General features: G+C 33.5%; 1 protein-coding gene across 3 annotated transcripts in view; it reads left to right on the top strand.

The window, feature by feature from the left end:
• Nucleotides 1-3,511: 3,511 nt before the first annotated feature.
• LOC127708172 (uncharacterized) overlaps nucleotides 3,512-20,839 on the top strand; it is a 118,218-nt gene continuing 100,890 nt past the window's right edge. For 2 of the 3 annotated variants that reach the window (XM_052213016.1, XM_052213019.1), the window contains exon 1: nucleotides 3,515-3,595. In XM_052213016.1, the coding sequence (XP_052068976.1) occupies nucleotides 3,526-3,595 (70 nt within the window). In that variant the 5' untranslated portion in view covers nucleotides 3,515-3,525. Of the gene's footprint in view, nucleotides 3,596-5,790; nucleotides 6,004-20,839 lie in introns of all 3 variants that reach the window. The other variant, XM_052213017.1, reaches the window with a different exon arrangement.

The raw sequence follows: 20,839 nt of genomic DNA on the forward strand, positions 1-20,839 counted from the left end.
TTATTATCTTGAATATTATTAATGATAAAGATAAACTGTAAACAGCAAAAATGTTCAGCAAACTAAGATCTACAAATAAGTTTATACGACTAAAATTGTCAATTGACCTTAAGGAGTTATTGCCCTTTAAGGACAATTTTACACCATTTGTTTATCATGTTTTCCAACTTTGAAAAATCTTCTCCTCTGAAACTACTGAACCAATTCCAACCAAACTTAAGCTGAATGATCCTTAAGGTATCTTGAATACATTTTTGTTTTATTTTCTGTTTCCTCAGAAAACATGGTTGCCATGGCTAAAAATAGAACATAGGGTAAAATGCAGTTTTGGGCTTATATCTCAAAAACTAAAGCATTTAGAGGAAATCAGACAAGAAGTTAAAATATTCATTAGGTCAAGGTCTACATTCTCTGAAATTATCAGCCAAATCGAGTATCTGATTTTTAGGTTATTGCCCCTGAATTGATGAGTTATTTTGCAGTTTTCGGTTATTATCTTGAATATTATTATAGCTAAAGATAAACTGTAAAAAGCAAACATGTCCAGCAAAGTAAGATCTACAAATAAGTTTTATAAGACCAAAATTGTCAATTGACCCCTTAAGGAGTTATTGCCCTTTAAAGACAATTTTTCACAATTTGTATATCTAGTTTGCTTACTTTAAAAAATCTTCTCTTTTGAAACTGCTAAATCAATTTCAGTCAAACTTGGGCTGAATGAGTTTCAGAGTATCTAGTATAAATTTTGCATTTTACCTTGTACGTCAAGAAACATAACCACTACGGCTAAAATGGAAAATAGGGGTAAAATGCATTTTTTTGCTTTTGAAGAAAACATGACAGATACAAAGAACATTTAAATGGAAGTTTTAAGCCACTCATTAATATATATTGAAAAGCAAAAATAATCATTGATGAAAGATTCAAGCAAAAAATTACAGGTGAGCGATTCAGGTTCTTGAGAGCCTCTTGTTTGATATTATTCTTACTTTCTCCCCTATCAATATATTTTTTTTTACTTTTTTCGGCTTGTCGACAAAACAAAGTGAACCTTTCGTCCTGGTCAGACGCGTCCAGTTAACGATGACTTCATAAGTAAAACATACACCAAAGACTGCTCTTTCTAGGAATACCTTTTAAAAGTTTAAACAAAGACCGGAATAGCATTAAAACAACATTGATCATATGTTGCGGTGTATCTTGTCCACACGCGCAAAATCAGTGTTTTTAGGGATTATTCGAGTTACAAAATGAAAAAAAAGTATTGATTTTATAAGGCATATTTACATTTATATAGTTATCAATTCCGAAACTTTGAACCAATACAATAAAGGCGAGCTGGAAAGCAAAACCCCTATTATCACCAACACCGTATACGCGAAGCAAATATCTTTTAGTTGTCATCTATAGATCAAACTTTCCCATATATAATTATCTTGTTTAATTAGGTCTTTCCACTTTTCTGTGGAAAGACCTATTGTATTTGTTCTGATTATTATTATTATTATTATTATTATTTTTTTTCTTATTTCTTCCGCCAAATTTTGTTCTTGCGATAAATGTTTGTTTCGCAATATGTCGCTTAGATATTTCTCATATTGTATCGTATAGTTTATGCGCTTTTAAATTCACCCTGCTAAGCCGAACCATTTTCTTTGTAAGAGTTATCTCCCTATTCACTGTTTATTATCTGTGTGCATCTCCTTCGTAACAAAAAAAGATATCGACAAAATTCTTTTTACAAATTGTTCGTTACATCCTCAGGAATTTTTGGCTAATTTGGATCGAAGCGATTCGATGAAATTTTATAGGAGTTATCTACCTTTATCAAATAAATTTGTCGTTATGTTTTTGTTACTCATAAACTGTAAGCCGTATAAACCTATAGTCTTTTTATTTAAGGTCCTTGGATCTTAACTTCGAAAATGAGGTCAAGGTCAAAGGTCAAAGTCATGTTCTGAATTTTGTCTTTTGCTTGTTTTTGCATTTTCTCAGATATTTTTAATGTTATATATTAAAGGACAAGTGCAAAATGTTTGTTATATTGTGATGAAGATATGATACATTTGGTCTGAGACAATCCAGCGACATCTTATTGGAGTTATTGCCCCTGAAATGTTTTATTTTAAGGTAAATTGATTATTACTTCATATTGGTACATGATAAAGCCATAAGATCTTTTGCAAAATGTTGGGTGACATATGACTTTGAAAAATGTCAACCGGAAGTGACCTTGAGTGAACCGGAAGTAGTCATTTTTGCACTTATTTCATGTAGAAATACATAGAAACCATATATTTTTTGAATGGTCATACATTAATCTATCATTTGAGACCGGAAGTGATATTTTATAAACCGAAAGTAGCATATTATCTCCCTTTTTACAGGCAAAAGTATATATAAACCATATATTTTTGGAATCAGTGTAAATAAAGCTATCATATGAGACCGAAAGTGACATTTTCTAAACCGGAAGTAGCCTATTATCTCCCTTTTTACAGGCAAAAGTATATATAAACCATATATTTTTGGAATCAGTGTAAATAAATCTATCATATGAGACCGGAAGTGACATTTTCTAAACCGGAAGTAGCCATTTATCTCCCTTTTTACAGGCAAAAGTATATATAAACCATATATTTTTGGAATCAGTGTAAATAAAGCTATCATATGAGACCGGAAGTGACATTTTCTAACCAGATGTTGACAATTATCTCCCTTATTTCAGGCAAAAGTCTATAGAAACCATGTTTATTGAATCAGTTTGAAGAAACCTATGATTGGACGCCAATAGTAGCTTTGAGTAAACCAGAATTATCTTCTCATCAATTATTTAGAAAATTGATGTGGAAAGACCTTCAATTGTTCTTTGAACAATTGGTTTTTAATTGTTTATATAAATTGTTAAACTTTATACCGACTTGAATCTTCGTCTGACAACCAGCAAATAGTCTGGTAATATGGACATGTTTACATGTGATTTTCTGGCGCACTTTATGTCCGACGGGTCAAATTTTTGTCAAAATCAGATTTTTATTTAGGATAATCAACCATGAAGTTTTGGTCACAAAAATACATGTCCGTTATGATATGAACAATTTTAAATAAAGGTTTTGCAGTCAGCTGGTTAATAGTAGGAAAACAAAATTTTTATTTGATGGCTATCACTAGATATTGCTTTTCAATGCCACTTTTGAACATATTTGAATTTAAATATTTGTTTCATTCGCCGGTGAGACATTAAGACCAGTTTAATATGGAGGATTTCAATTGTTCATAATTTATTAGTTATGTTTGATTTCCTACGGATACTTTATCTTTGTCATCGATCTATCCCGAATTCGTAATTTAAAGTGCTTTTTAAATCTTTTCCTGATGCAGTCAATTTAACACTTAAGAATTGTGACAACTTAAATAATACATGTACATAATATATATAGATACAATGTGTGAGCGTGTGTTTCCAAACGTTTACTAAATACAGCGCATGTGATGATTAATATGATAAACTTTCTTTAAACTAAAATGAATAATAGTGAATATACATGTATTTTACATTTAATACTTTTTCTTATGACCAGAGATGCATCAACAGGTTAGTATAATATATTGTTACTGTGTATAATTTTGTCAACAAATAATTTCTATTTATATACTAGGTCATTTTAAGTTTGTGTAATCTTTGTGCAACGGGTGGTGGCTGTGGTGGTAATGGTGGTCGTGGTGATTTGGGGGGCGTGGTGATTTGGGGGGTAGTTTTCCTTTATCTATTTGAAGGTATACACAGACGTGTTGATGGGTCACTACTTATTTAATATATCAATGGGGAGCAATTTCACCAACTTGAAAGTAAATATAACCCCGCCACATTCTTTATGTGCCTGTCCCAAGTCAGGAGCCTGTAGTTCAGTGGTTGTCGTTGGTTGACGTCTGTCATACTTGTTTATCGTAAACTGTTTTGTTATAAATTAGGCCGTTAGTTTTATCAATTGAATTGTACCACATTTTTCATGTCGGGACCTTTTATAGTCGACTATGCGGAATGGGGTTTTCTCATTGTTGAAGGCCATACGGTTGCCTATAATTGCTTACATCTTGTTTATTTGAACTTTGGTGAATATATAAAAAAGAAGATGTGGTATGATTGCCAATGAGACAACTCTCCACAAGAGACCAAATGACACAGAAATTAACAACTATAGGTCACCGTACGGCCTTCAACAATGATCAAAGCCCGTACCACACAGTCAGCTATAAAAGGCCCCGAAATGACAATGTTAAACAATTCAAACGAGAAAACTAACGGCCCAATTTATGTACAAAAAATGAACGAAGTTGTCTCGTTGGCAATCATACCACATCTCCTTATTTTTATAGTGATATATCAATGAGTCATAAGTTTTCATCTTTCGATTAGATATCGGTGCATACTTTTATAAGACTAACTTATGAAATAATCCTTTTAACTCTATTAGTTATCACAGATTGTTTATATGGTAACTGAGAAATATATCAATAGATTAGGATTTTGAATTGAAATATATATATTAGTCTGGATTTTCACAAAATTTCTAAAAGGCATAGCGGGATGGGGGAGGAAGTGATTGTTGATGAAATCACAGCTGAACGTCAGTCCAAAATATGTATGTTGAGATTCAAATCCCGTGATTTTAAGCCTTACATTTTTTTCCTTTCAAAGGATGGATCCAAGAGTTCCACCACAATGTGGTATAAATCATTTTGATTTAATTTTATCAACATATTATATATATAGAGAGAAGATCTTGATACTTCTTTTTTTCAATACGGAGTTTGTGGACGTTCAAACGTCGATGCACTGTGTAGTGGAAATACTAAATCTCTATTCGTTAAGAACACCTGCAACAAATCTTTGGGGATACAGTTAGGATCACTTATAAAATCTGCCTTAAATGACAATGAGTTTTTTCCTGTGACAATTCTCCTGTACATACATTATAGAAAGGTCTACCCATTGGTAAGAGAAAAATTTCTACAGTTCTACCCTAGGCCAGTTCTACGTTTAAATACTTCAATGACAGATTAATATTTGACAATTTTGAAGGAAGATTTGGTATGATCTCGACTGTGTGTGGAGATATTTATAATGTGTTTTCATCTTGAATGTCGCAGTGTATGACATAGTTCTAACCTTTAATTCCTTTGGACAGTTTTGGGCAGCTATACAAGAGTATATATGAGTTCTGTTCTGTAATAGACTTACAGTTCTATCGTAGAACAGTTCTACCAAAGAGCAGAGTATAATTTTCCCGCCAACGTACTCGCCAGTGCTTTGGTAATGGAACGTAAATATTGATAGTTTTTTTTATTGACATGTGCTGTTATACAATTTTTAAATTGATGTACATGTATCTCCCTCGTGCATAAATTGATGTACATGTATCTCCCTCGTGCATAAATTGATGTACATGTGTCTCCCTCGTGCATAAATTGATGTACATGTGTCTCCCTCGTGCATAAATTGATGTACATGTGTCTCCCTCGTGCATAGTTTGATTCCTGGTCTGTGTTTGGCTTTACTTTTGGTCTTGTGTGGTTTTATCAGCTCTTCAACGTTTGTGTATTAAATTTTTGGATATTCAAATAATTTTTGTCAAACATAATGGAATATATCATAACTTGCGGGGGCATCAAATGTATCTTACGGACACAACTATCTAAAGTTTTGCTTCAACATCACTGGTTGCTAAGTTTGATGTTTACGGAACTTTTTATTAGATTGATCTTTGAATAATGGTAATTACTTTTTAGACTCTCTGATTGCACACTCCGAGAAGACAACATGGCTAGAATCTTTCAAATCTTGCAAAGAAGGATTTGGCGGTTCAGCAGTTTTCAAACACTGTCAGCCTAGTACCTGTAATGCCTCAAATGCTATAGGTAAAATAGTAAATATATCAACAAACAAGGTTGAATACTGGATAAATGGTTTTGTGCAGAGGTCACCTGTTGTAGTTTACGAAGGTAAGATCATGATAATCAAACTGAAGCATGGACAATAAGTTTTAATATCACTGGAAAATAATGTTAGAGTGATGACTATGACCAGACATTCGTCACCCGTACACATTTAACTGACAGGTTGGCCTATCTTTTGTTGTAAAACTTATAAACTGATCCGCCATTCCATCTAAATCTCCGCACCAAAGGCACGGAGTGGAGCCATTGTCACCTTGGCATTAATTGGACAAGTCTTGAAAATTCAACGATTCGCTACGAAATTGACAAATTATATTGACAGGAACTTTTTCCAACTTGACCTCAAATGTTAAAACTGCGATGCCGCAAATTAAATAAGTATCTGTTAATTAACTCCATGATGGCAGAGCGCGCAGATAAATGCACGAGCGTGTTATCATATTCTTGACAAACTGAGCCGGTATCTTTCATTTCCTTGAGTACTCAGTAGGGATAGGAATGTGCTAACTTGTCGTTTGAGTTCCTGTCAGTACTTCCATGGTATAATACATAATAAACACATCACATGATGCACTAGTTTCGTCTAAATTATTAAATCACGTAGACCGAAAGCTGACCGCGGGATTAAGGCCGTACCTGTGTTAATGTAGCGATAAGTGAACACAACAGGGGTCCAGTTTATAAAACTTAAAGGGTTATTTCTACGTCGTATAGTATATGTGTTGTTGTTGGTGATTGTCTATTTTTTTCGTGTATTTTTTCGATGTGGTCCGATGTTGGTGCTTGTTTCGGAATAATATACTGTCTAATATTATTGGTAATTCCTGTTATCCTTTTGGTTTGTCTTTGATCCCGACTGTGTATGGAGTTATTTTTGATTGCTTTCATCTTGAATGTCGCAGTGTATGACACAGTTCTAACCTTTAATACCTTCAGGCAGTCTTTGGCAGCTATACAAGAGTATATATATGAGTTCCGTTCTGACACTTATATCGTTATATGATTCGCTGTTGAAAGTATTACTTTTTCATGAATTAAACGAACTCGTTTTAATTTCGAGACGTTAGCATCAGGATATTATTTCATCTGATGGATGTTTGTTAAAATAATAGTGTGAGGCTTTTGTCGCCATAAACGGAGTAGTACAAGATCTCATCTTTCAGTTTGTTTTCTCGCTAGAAAGAACATACATGCGTTATAGTTTTCTTAACAAAAAAAGGGATTGAAGTGTTCAGATTGGGACTTTCAATATATCTTATTATTATTTTAAGTTTAGTTAGAATCATCACCTAATTAAATCAAACCTTATTACATTATGACTTTTGCTGTGATAGAGAAATATTGTGAAGAACAATGTCAAATGAAGCTGCGCTGTCTAAATTTAAGCAATAGACCAATTTCGAGGTATGTTTTTACCGGAAAAGTTCGTCAATGTATGCGCGCCGTTATGACGTCATTTACCCGATAGAGGGGACCGCCATTAAAGTTCATCAAGCGTCTTCGTGATCGTCATTATGCAGAATAAACTAGAAATAATTGTTGTTCCGTTGGTACTTAATCACATTTCCCTAATGACAGCAGTGCTGATTATCAATTAAATAAGAATTTGATTTGCCGAATAATTCGTGCAATATAGCATTATATTTTTTCAACCGCTCGCTCAACATGGAAAGGAAATGACGATGCCCCTAAACGCACAAATGATGTTCACTAAAACCCAAGTTTTTGACGGAAATGCAACGAACTAGAAAGTGGTCTATAATTGTTTTGTACTCATTGTAATTATGAGGTTACAACGGACATGTCAACGGAAATCACGACAACCAGTTACTGTACATAACATTGAAACGTTTCCTTCTTTCTGTAAAGAAGCAAAATACATTTAAGGTCCCTATTTATGCATAAAACGGTTGAGATCAGGACAAATGGGACGTCTAAGGTTTTTATACTTGCCGTCATATTGATTTAAAAAAATCAAGCATTATACGTTTGTGAAAGAAAAATCTAGTATTATATATTGGACTAGCTGAGAATTCTAGTTGATACCTTTCATTAGCTTTGTTGGAATGTTATTTTGTACCTTTCACAAAGTAGCCCGTGTTTAGCACTTGCATATTGCATGTTTAAAAACCTGTTGTATTGCCAGAGCTAAGGATAGTATCAACCTCAGGAAAATATTACCACAGTCTGTTAATTTGCTGTTCTGATTGTTCTGTGCATATGTTGTATTTTATTATTTTATTGTAATAAAAAAATCATTGAGTAATCATTGTATGAGATTTAAAACATGCAAGGGTCCATGATTGGTCGATTAAAAAATGTCTATTACTATTTCTATACAAAATGAAGGCAATTAGGAATTGTGTTATGATTGCAAATGAAACAACTATCTTCAAAGGCCAAAAGACATAGATGTAAACGAAATACAGGCCATAATACAGTCTTCAACAATGAGTAAAACCCCCACTACATGTATAACATAAAATTAAAAACCAAACAAACATGACAAAACAAACATGACAAAATGTAAAACATTTCAATAAAAAAAAACACCAAAGATATGATTCAAACAACAGCAATTAACGAAAACAGCAACCAACTACGGACAATATTCTGGCGATAGGCAGGCGCATAAAGAATGTGGTGGGTTATAACATTTTTTTTATCGTTAAAACCTCCTTTAACCTGGAACAGTGGTGTATAAGTAACAAACAACATAAGAATAACATATAAAAGTTGACCGATCAGTGTACGACCCCATTTTCCGTTATTCTGACGCTCCTGAAAAAATAAACATAATGATCATTACCGATGTATACAAAGATAAGTTTTTAGGATACACCTGTTTAATAAAATGATATGGTGAATTGCTATGAAACGTCCAGTGGTGAATTCATCCATATAAACCCTGCTTTGTACTAGACCAACACGCTGAGCCAGAGTTCAAACTTGCTAGTTCACAAAGTAAAAGTCTACAGGACACATTCGAATTTCGAGCTGACCAGTTTTTGTTCTTAATCCTAAATACTCGTTCTCAATAAAGAGGCAGCAAGCATTTATTTTAAAGTGTTAGTTTTGACTGCATGGACATCTAACCCACGACGCTTGCATGAGTCGATCACGATTCTACGAGACCAACGAGGTGGTCTTAATTAAAATGACATTATAATGTGTTCAATTATAACAATCAGCGTCTCATAAGTCATTCAACGTTTTGATATTCATGAGTATGTTAATGTTTCCTGAAGTGATAAATCCATTTGTCTTATACTTTACTTGAGGTAAAAAGTATAATGTTTTTCTCTATAGCAGCTCCAGTTTTGTTTTTTTTTATTTTCCTGGCAATTCATTTTTATTCATAAAAACATTGATACAAAAGCTATCAAACAATTGAAAGTAAAACCGACTCATATAGTTCGTTCTTATGTTGTGCCGTTATACCACTGTCCCAGGTAAGGGGGAGGGTTTGGCGCCAACAAACTAGTTTAAACCCGCTGCATTTTTATGTACCTGTCCTAAGTCAGGAGCCTGTTGTTCAGTGGTTGTCGTTTGTTGGCGTGGTTCATAGGTGTTTCTCGTTTCTCGTTTTTTATATAGATTAGACCGTTGGTTTACCTATTTGAATTGTTTTACACTAGTCATTTTAGGGCCCTTTATAGCTTGCTGTTCGGTGTGAGCCAAAGCTCCGTGTTGAAGGCCGTACTTTGACCTACAATTGTTAACTTTTTATACATTGTGACTTGGATGGAGAGATGTCTCATTGGCACTTATACCACATCTTCATATTTATATTATAAGTTAACTTAATCAATGTTCTCAAACGCGATATCTGGGCAGTACACAATTAAAATCACTGGAAATTTATAAGAAATGCCTTACAAAAAGGATACTGCAAGCAGGCACCAGCAATATAACCCAAAGAAAAAGAACACTGATAATATATTCAGCTTCAAAATAAGTGAAAATTGTATCACACGTCAAAAACATGATTTACCAACAATCATGATTAATGTAAAGTTTAGTTCAAAGTGTTTCAGACAATAGTTTGGAGGAAAATGATACATGTATGACCTTAAAGGACGAAAACTAAATTTTAATTTATGATTTCAGGTTGTTACTACAAATATAATCAATTAATTACAGAGGATAAACTTTTCCAACTGTCTGATAACTCGGTTTTCACCTGTTCTTATAAGTGTCAGGTAAAGAATGGAGACTATATATTTTTGAATGTAAGTCAACGAAACTGGTAAGTTAAACGCATGGAAATAAAGATTAAACGTATGCATGTGGGGTATAAACTTTTGTTCCATGTTGAAGCTCTCATTTAGGAATTTATATGAAGAACTGCAATTAAAAGTGCAAGTTTCGTTGGTTTTTTTTGGGGGGTGCAAAAATAAAAAGTCAGTAAACTATTGTTTCTTATATCAATTGAACAGGCACCGGTCTTAATGTTCGTCATACATGAACAACTGGAGACCTAGACTCTAGACTCAAGCTAGCAGTCACTCGCTATCAGCCACTCCGATAACAGTAAGTTTTCAGATATGTCTATTAACCCAAAATGGGTATACGACTCAAAATTCATTAAATCGCATTAGAGTTAACTTTATAAACCACTACAATATCGGTTCTAAACTAAATTTAGCAGTCGAAGACATTATTCCATGACTTTTACAATTTGATTTTCTGTTGAAGAATGTAAAGAAAATACTATCTACACAAATGTATGCTTTACACATAGATAACCATCGTGCTGCAGGATTTAAGACTTTAAGGTAAACAAGTGTAAGGTATCGAATCCGTTCGCCCACATAACATGTTCGTACCAGGGTATGTTCGCAAACAGAGATTGTTCCCAAAGGGACTGTTGACCCTTATTTTTATTTTAAATACTAGTACACGTATTCATGTAAAAAGAAAAGTCGTAAATGATTATGAAAAAAAGTAATTATTCTAATCTTGGCAATACTCATTGTTGTATGATCTGTTATGGAATCAACTTCTAAAGCTAATTTGTGTAATATTGAGTTTAATAGCTTTCCATATTCTCGGCATGTAAAATAGTTCGTAAAAAGAAACAATATTTCTAGGCTACAAGAATGGAACATTGCACTCATACTTTAATCTTTTTCTTGTCGGACAAATCTGTATGAGTGAATCATTCACTTTCTGTAACTGTTACAGTGGATTTCACTTAGTTTTAATAGGACGAAGGGTTTATTTTAGTAATCAAAGTATGGTGTGCAAGATAATAAATAAACGTTTGACACCTTATGATACATATATTTGTTGTTTTACGCATGAAAGGATATTATATATTTTGATTATTTTAAAGTAGTAAGTTTTAAAGGGAGGTAAATCATATAAACATTGTTTTTCTTCACAAAAAATATACTCCTTAATGCTTCTTCAGTGTGAATTGTTAAAGAAAAGTGTTGTTTAAAATGGTATGTCAAAAAAGAATTTCCTTATTTCTCCCCTCTCGCAGTGTTATATTTCTAAAAAAAATAGTTCTCATCCTTTCAACGTGCAGCACATGTGATGATAAAACATACAGTTGTCATTCAATTCTTGATCGGGAAATGAAAATGTGAAGAATGGCCGATTTAAGTGGGCCTAAGGAGCGTACACCACACCCCCTTTGATCGAAAAAAACCCATAATTTTTTGACATAGAATCGTCTAACAATAATTTGCCTTGCTCCGATCGGCGGTATTAAAACGTGTTTGGCAATTACGCCCTCTCCCCCCAACCCACCCTTAAAAATCTCTAGATCCGTCCCTTGAACTCATGTATAGTGTTTTCGACAGTTCAATTAAAAAGCGTTAGATATTATAATGGACATATAGTATATAAACTTTGAAACATTATGTAACTTTGGTTTATAGACATATCTGAAAACTTTGGTTCATATTATATAATTTGTCACAATAATAAAAAATAACTAATACATTCCCGCGACATTGCGGGTCCGTGACTGAATTAAAGTACCTACGCCTAATTTTTAGCCTGGATTTTAAGTATTCGTATTGTCATCTGATTCAGAATATAGTCATGCTGATAATAAGGTGCACAGTTTTCTTTGCTTTCAAAATCTTTCTATTTGAACCCGTCGCCTCGGAACTTGTTCGTTATTGGTAATATTAATTATGTGTAAAAGAAAAGGGCATGGAAAGGTGTAATTTTCAATCAACATCATTGCCCTATATTACAATGTATTAGGTATATATAAAGTTGAATTCTTTGATTTGTCGTGTAAACTTACGTCATGCCGGCTAACAAATTGGAAAGTACCTGCGCCTTATTTTTAACCTGGATTTTTAGTATTCGTTTTGTTATCTGATAAAGTCGTGCTCATTATAAGGTGCATAGTTTTCTCTGCTTTCAAAATCTCTCTGTTTGAACCCATCCTGTGTGTGTGTGTTTGTTTGTTTTTTTTGTGTTTTTTTTTTACTAAAACCGGAAACTACATGTGACAATGATTGAATTTAGTAGTGTCAATAATGACGAAGTTCAGGTATAATTATGACCCGTGTAATAGCAAATAAAAAAAATACATCTTTTGGTGGTGTGCCTGACAGACGCGGAAAGTACCGATTAGGTAACACGTACAGATAGGTGACTCGTGCACAGGTGACATATACAGTACTATTGGTATCGGTATCGGATTCGACCCTGAACTTGTTACTTATCGGTAATATTAATTATGTGGAAAATAAAAGGACCAGGAATGATGTAATTTTTAATCAACATTGTCCTATACTAGTTATGTAAAGTTGAATTCTTTGATTCGTTGTTTTTACGTCAGACCGGCTAACAAATTGGACCTTGTTATTTTAGAAGTATAGATAATTTGTCTGTATACATTAAGTTCTTTGAAAATTCCACTGCCCTTTTTTCCATAATGCATGTACTACATGATGTACATGTCTTTATGAGTCAAAGGGCCAGGAGCACTGCCACACAATTATACAACTATTAATTAAGAAAGACTTTATGTATATAGTTATCAGATTAATTTCTCAATAAAATATCCTTTTTTAAACATGTTCATCTACTCATATAAGTATCTTAGTCACAAATAAACCCTACTTACCCTTCCAAATAATAATTAAATAAATACAGAGCTTACAAAATTGCAAAGAGGAATTTAAATCTGATCTCTGAAAGTATTTTCTTCAAAGCTTACTGCTGACTAAGTATCTACTAATGAAGGGAAGCAATCCCGTCACACTTCCCCCACCTCAAGAGTCATCATACCATTATGACTCTCACAACACATACCCTAGCTAGAAATCCTCTCTAACCACCGTGGGCTTTTTAGTTGGGCGCCAATGTAACCGAACAGCATGAATTTCATTACAAAATTGCTTGTCTCCACCGGGACTCGAACCCAAGACAGCACTATACCGACTGAGCTAAAGAAGCCATAAGCGGTTTAGCTAAGGAAGTATCCTTAGCTCAACCGCTAACGACTGTCTAAGTATTTACTATTCAAGGGAAGCAATCCCGTCACACACCAATAAGGATTTTATCAGTGGTTGAATTTGGTTCATGTATGTCAGGCATATTTGCTTTTCGTCAACTGTTTTGTTATACATTTGACCGCTAGTTTTCTAGCTTGAATTGTTTCACATTTTTCATGTTGTGGATTTTTATAGCCGACTATACGGTATGGATTTTTCTTATTGGTGAAGGACGTACGGTGGCTTATATTTGCTTACAACCACTTCATTTGAGCTCACATTGGAAATCATACCACATTTCCTTTTGTTTATATAAGTTAAGTTTTAGTTTAACAAAAACAAAATCAGTGTTGGTACCGATAAAACAAAATCATTTTACTGCGGTCTTAAAATTGGTCAGTTTTGAATTGATAATCAAAGATGTTCAAAGATTCACTGAGTTCACATGGATCGTATCTACCTTTACAACTTCACTTAACAATTCAAAATTTGATGACTATGTTGAACGCATCTATCCCATCGAACTTGAGATAAAGGATATAACAGATACATTTAAGTCTGCCTCATATCTTGACTTGCATCTAGAAATTGACAAGGAGTGTCAGTTGAAAACAAAACTTTACGACAAAAGAGATGATTTCAGCTTCCCGATTGTGAACTTTCCATTTCTATGTAGCAACATTCCAGCAGCGCCTGCATACGGAGTATATATCTCCCAGTTGATACGATATTCCCGGGCTTGTATTTCCTATCATGATTTCCTTGATATAGGGTTGCTGCTAACAAGGAAGCTATTCAACCAAGAATTCCAAGTGGTGAAGTTGAAATCACCCCTTCGTAAATTTTACGGACGCCATCACGAGTTGGTTGACCGTTATGGAATATCCGTTTCACAGATGATAGCGGATATGTTCCAATTGTCGTAACTACAATCCAGTCCCCTTTTCCCCGAATCTGACCTACCGAATAAGAAGTATTACCGGGTTTGTACTAACATGAGCAATACGACAGGGCAACATGTGGACCAGGATCTGCTTACCCTTCCATCCGGAGCACCTGAGATCACCCCCAGTTTTTGGTGGGGTTCGTAATGCTTAGTCTTTAGTTTTCTATGTTGTGTTATGTGTACTTTTGTTTGTCTGTTTGTCTCTTTCTTTTTTAGCCATGGTGTTGTCAGTTTATTTTCGACTTATGAGTTTGAATGTCCCTTTGGTATCTTTCGCCACTCTTTTACAGTATTTATATACAACGTTACCGTAAAAATTGGGATTTGATATCTCATTTTTATCAGAATTCTACAGGTACAGTCACACTTCAAAACCAAATCCTTTTTATCTATGAAATAAATTAGTAAAAAAATTGTATTCATTAAGTCTGCATTAAAGTCTTGACAACAACTGTGGGCAAAATATTATTACCATATTAGCTGATACTTTTGTTTGCTCAGTTTCATTTTAACTGAATGTGTTTTTTTCTGTGAAAATGTACTTGTTCAATTCTAAGGATAACATAATGACGAATTCAATATATTAAAACATTATACTGAGCAATATGTCTTTTCTATTTCCACAGAATGAAACATGTCTATGTGTACCAAATGAAAAGTATCAAAATTTACCAATAAGTGAAACGCGAACATCACTATCAAAATGCAAAGCTGTCTGTCCTGGTAGTAATACAGATTTATGTGGTGGAATAGGAACTAACGACTTTACTTTGTTTAGTGGATATATGATAAAATCAGGTATATTGACACTGACTGAAAATATACATTGACACTGAGTTATTGCCCTTAACTGACAGTTTTGAGGCGTTAGGAGAAAAGTAAAATCACAAAAATTCTGAACTCCGAGGAAAATTCAAAAAGGAAAGTCTCTAATCAAATGACAAAATCAAAAGCTCAAACACATCAAACAAATGGATAACAACTGTCATATTCCTGACTTGGTAAAGGCATTTTCTTATGTAGAAAATGGTGAATTGAACCTGGTTTTATAGCTAGCTAAACCTCTCACTTGTATGACAGTCGCATCAATTTACATTATATATATAGGAATTGCTGCAGATAATTTTGAATAAAGTTGAATCTACAATGTATGTATATGATAAGTGGCCTCTTTTTATAAATAAATTGTAACAGTATCGATTGACTATTCCTGTGCACAGGCTGTTTGTGAACGTTTTTTTTAATATCTTCAAGCAAGTGCTTCTTAACTTATTTAATCTTCCGGCTTATTTTAATTTCTTTCGTTCATATAAAAGGTAGCATTTATAAAATTGTTTGAACAGGTTACTTATTATTTTTCTGTCAAGTTGAAAAACCAAAATTTCCGTTAATTGGAACGACATGTGGTAGAATTGAGGAACCGAATTATGACTATTGCCATAAAAAGAGACGGGCTGTGTGTGCAAATCCCAATGGAACAGGTGAGATAGTTTTATCGTACCAAGAGCTATTACACATAGCAGTGCAACGAACAACTAGATTATTGGGTTAACAAGACTACACACAGATAAACATATGCAACATATTGCAAAAAAAGTATTGATCATCGCTAAATTGCCCGTACTTATTAACGAAATAATCACAAAAAGTAAATTATACTGAGTAAAACAAGTTTGTAACAAATATCTTAATTTTATGTTTGAAAATTAACCTATTCACCTAAAAATACAATTATAAATAAATTATTGGAACGAAGAAAAAAACCATAAGGTTAATTTTTACTTGACACAAACTCTGCTGTTTTTACTACGTCTATATATGTCTTTTCTTGTATGCCTACGGATCATGGTATAAGGTATAGTAAATATTATTATATACGACAAATAGATATAAGAAGGTGTGGTATGAGTGCCAATGAGACAATTCTCAATCCAAGTCACAATTTGTAAAAGTAAACCATTATAGGTCAAAGTACGGCCTTCAACACGGAGCCTTGGCTCACACCGAACAGCAAGAAACAAAAAACGAGAAACAAGAAACACTTATGAACCACATCAACAAACGACAACCACTGAACATCAGGTTCCTGACTTATGACAGGTGCAAACAAATGCAGCAGGTTTTAATGTTTTAATAGGCGTCAACCTTCACCTTTAACATGAAACAATAGTGTAACATCACAACATAGAAAGACACACTATAAAATGTCAACTGAAATGGCTTAACTCAATCAAAAGACATACTAACAAAAACAAGTGAACATCCACTGAACTGATAAATTTGATCTATGACACAATGTAAATACAAAATTAATATAAAAAAAGGGGGGGGGGGGGTGAGATGTAAAACAATATCAGAAAGAGAACCATAACCTTAAACAAAATGCCGCCAAATAAAATATACGTACACAGGTCAATAAAAATAATTTTGTTGTAAGGTTATAACAAAACATCATGTGGTTCATCATAATGCAACATGACTGTTTTGACGGCAACAATTTGATATTCACTCAAAGTTGCAAACAACATTATAATATTTAAAATTGTTAGTTTATTAATCCACAATCTTTACAGACTACAACTTGATATAACTTACTGTAATGTGCTTTTGCTGATTCGAACGAACGTGTGTTTTAAATCAAGCCTATAGTTTGGGTTAGTTCTAACCTTTCTTTATATCGGTTAGAACTGTTCTAGTATCTAGTGGTCTCGTGGTAGCGTGTTCGACTCGAGTGCGGGAGGTCGTGGGTTCGAACCCCGGCCGGATCAAACCAAAGATTTTAAAATTGGTATTTGCTGCTTCTCCGCTTAGCACGCGGCATTAAAGAATAAGAGCAAAGACTGGTCGGCTCGGAATCAGAATATTGTGTCCGGGTAAGATGACGTGTCTTCCTGCGGACTGTTACCTTGTGAACTAGCACGTTATAAATCTGGCTCAGCGTGTCGGTCTAGTACAAAGCAGGATTAATATTCATATAACATTAATATGTTCTCGGTCTGAATATGCAAATATTAATTTGCCGCTGAAAGTTAAGCAGCCATCCATCATTATCATCATCTAGTATGACAGTCTGTAGGTCAGTTCTCCTGACAACGTTAGAACAGTTTTCTGATAAAATTATTTCTAGGGTAATTAGTTTCAATTTTGTACACTATTCTACCTTCGAAATGATTCTGACGGTTCTAGAATACCATAGAACTGATTTTGATAGTTCTAACATAGAACATATCCTGGCAGTTCTATCTCTAGACAGCTCTATTTTAATAGTTATTCATTTAATTCATTTTCTTTCTTTCTTTCTTTCTTTCATTCGTTCGTTCGTTCGTTCGTTCGTTCGTTCATTCATTCATTTATTCATTCATTAATTCATTCATTTTTTTGCTATTTATTAATCGATGCATATTTTGTTCAATCCACATAAGATAGTGTCAGGTAAAGTGAAAACACATCCCAGGAAATGATATGGTCACTCTGTAAATTATTTACAGGTAATAAACAGCTCAATGACCTTTGTAGTTGTTTTTCTAAAGAATTACTAGTATATTTTGATAATATAGTTTCGATTATATTAGTTGACAATGTGTATTTCATCACTGCTGGAGCGTCATTATATTCAGATAAAAAATATTCTAAAATTTGATTAAAAAATGTTATAAACATTGAGAAATAAAATACACCCAAGACGGTAATTATTTTCACTTTTTAATCCTAAATTTAACTAGGAGATGACTTACAGGAAAAATCCTGATAAATGCCCCTGTTGTATACACAATCGGAAAGCAGATCTAGTTTAAATCATGTACAATTGTTCTACCCTAGAACAGATACTGACAAATCTAACCTAGAACTGATTCTGACATTTACATCGTTAACAGTTATAGAATAGAATTGATTAGACTATTTCTATGACAGATGTTTCTGACATTTCTAAAAAAAGGTTATAACTGACCCAAACTGTACCAACAGGGTGAACAGAAAATAAGGTAAAAGAGATGACACACTGACTGTGTCCGTTAAAGACTATGCATTACTTCTATGACTTATATCCAATATCATTATTATTTTGATTTTCTGCTATTTATCGATCTCTTCTATTCAGTTTTAATCAAATTGACCATTGCTATTCAATGGATGGATACCCCATATTCTAAAATAAATGCAAAGTTCATCATTATCATGTGGAACGTTTAAAGACTGAGTGTAACAATTGTTTATTTGCAGACGTTTCTTGTACCATATTCTAAAATAAAGGTATAGTTCATCATTATTATGTGGAACGTTTTAAGACTGAGTGTAACAATTGTTTATTTGCAGACGTTTCTTGTACCATATTTTAAAATAAAGGTATAGTTCATCATTATCATGTGGAACGTTTTAAGACTGAGTGTAACAATTGTTTATTTGCAGACGTTTCTTGTACCATATTCTAAAATAAAGGTATAGTTCATCATTATCATGTAGAACGTTTTAAGACTGAGTGTAACAATTGTTTATTTGCAGACGTTTCTTGTACCATATTCTAAAATAAAGGTATAGTTCATCATTATTATGTGGAACGTTTTAAGACTGAGTGTAACAATTGTTTATTTGCAGACGTTTCTTGTACCATATTTTAAAATAAAGGTATAGTTCATCATTATCATGTGGAACGTTTTAAGACTGAGTGTAACAATTGTTTATTTGCAGACGTTTCTTGTACCATATTCTAAAATAAAGGTATAGTTCATCATTATCATGTAGAACGTTTTAAGACTGAGTGTAACAATTGTTTATTTGCAGACGTTTCTTGTACCATATTCTAAAATAAAGGTATAGTTCATCATTATCATGTTGTTTGTTTTAAGACTGAGTGTAACAATTGTTTATTTGTAGACGTTTCTTGTACTACAGCCGAGTATTCCTGGTTTGATTCTCAGATAAATTGTATAGAGAAAGGAAAAGTACTACATTCACATGTAGGAAATGATAGTTGTAGGAAAGAAAATGAGGTTTATTGGATTGGCAGTTATTTCTCAGAGGGAATTACATGGGAAAATGGTTAGTAGCAATTAGTTTTTATTATTGCCTTCAAATGATCCTTTATGGGTTATAGTATTCCAGATTACCGTTTGCAGATTTGACAATTCATTAACTTTAACATCAATTGATTTCAAATGTTTGCGTTTAGGTGTTACTGATGAAGGTAAATCAAGAAAGGCGCTTTGAGCGCAACAAATGCATAAATTAATTTTGTTTTAATACTGGGTCGATACCGATGTTAATGTACTGATAGTCCTCGAGGGTATGATCAGTTCAGTAGTCCCTACTTCTTCAGGCAATGTTTAAATCCAAAAAAGTGATTCTGACGCAACAAATGTTTTAAATGTTATTTTTATTAGTTTTATTGTAGTTACAGACTGCAAAGTAGAAACTCATTTATTAGATATAAAACCCAATTTATTGATAATGTTATAGACTATAAATTTATTGGGTCTGTTCTTAGAAGAAATGGTAATCCTAATTCTAGCATTAATGATCTAGTCAAGAAAGCTAGGAAGATTATATTTGCTTTATATTCTCGATTTTCAGCTATTGGTAAAGTGCCAAACAAAGTGGCATTTAGTTTATTTGATTCATTAGTCAGACCTGTATTAACTTATAACGTTGGAATATGCATGGACTCATACCTACCATTCATAAGAGCAAAAGCTCCTGCAAACTATAATATCAAAATTGTTGATCCTTTTTTTTTTTTATAGAGATCACTTTTTTAATATGACCAATAATTAATAAGTTCCGGGTCGAAGCTTTGGATTTTCAAATATTTTGGCCTCAAGCATCACTAAAGAGACATCTATTGTTGGAATGCGCATCTGGTGCAGAAACACTGGTACCGTTAATGTTATTACTACCACTGAGTCGAGGCATCTGCTGGTGGACTGTTAGTCCCCGAGGGTATCGCCAACCCAGTAGCCATTACTTCGGTACTGGCATTAAAATACGGATTTTTTTGTTACTAAAATTTGCTGTTACAAAATGTTAGAATAATTTTGAATTAAGGAATATATGTCCCTCATGTAAAGCTCTGATTCCTTTCCCGGCATTGGCTATACTTTTTGACCTTTTTGGATTATAGCTCTTCATCTTTTTGATAAGCTTTGGGTTTTCAAATATTTTGGACTCGAGCATCACTGAAGAGACATCTATTGTCGAAATGCTCATCATTTGCAGAAAAAATCGAATCGTTTATGTTACTACTACCAATTGGGCGATGCATCTGCTGGTGGACTGTTAGTCCCCGAGGGTATCACCAGCCCAGTAGCCAGTACTCCGTACTGGCATGAAAATACGGATTTTATTTTTGTTATTAAATGTGCTATAACAAAATGTTAGAAATTATTTTGATTTAAAGAATATATCTCCCTCATGCAAAGTTCTGATTCCTTGCCTTACTTATATTCTGGCTATATTCTTTTGACCTTTTTGG

Source organism: Mytilus californianus, unplaced genomic scaffold, assembly GCF_021869535.1.
Source record: "Mytilus californianus isolate M0D057914Y unplaced genomic scaffold, xbMytCali1.0.p SCAF_7, whole genome shotgun sequence".
Lineage (NCBI taxonomy): Eukaryota > Metazoa > Mollusca > Bivalvia > Mytilida > Mytilidae > Mytilus > Mytilus californianus.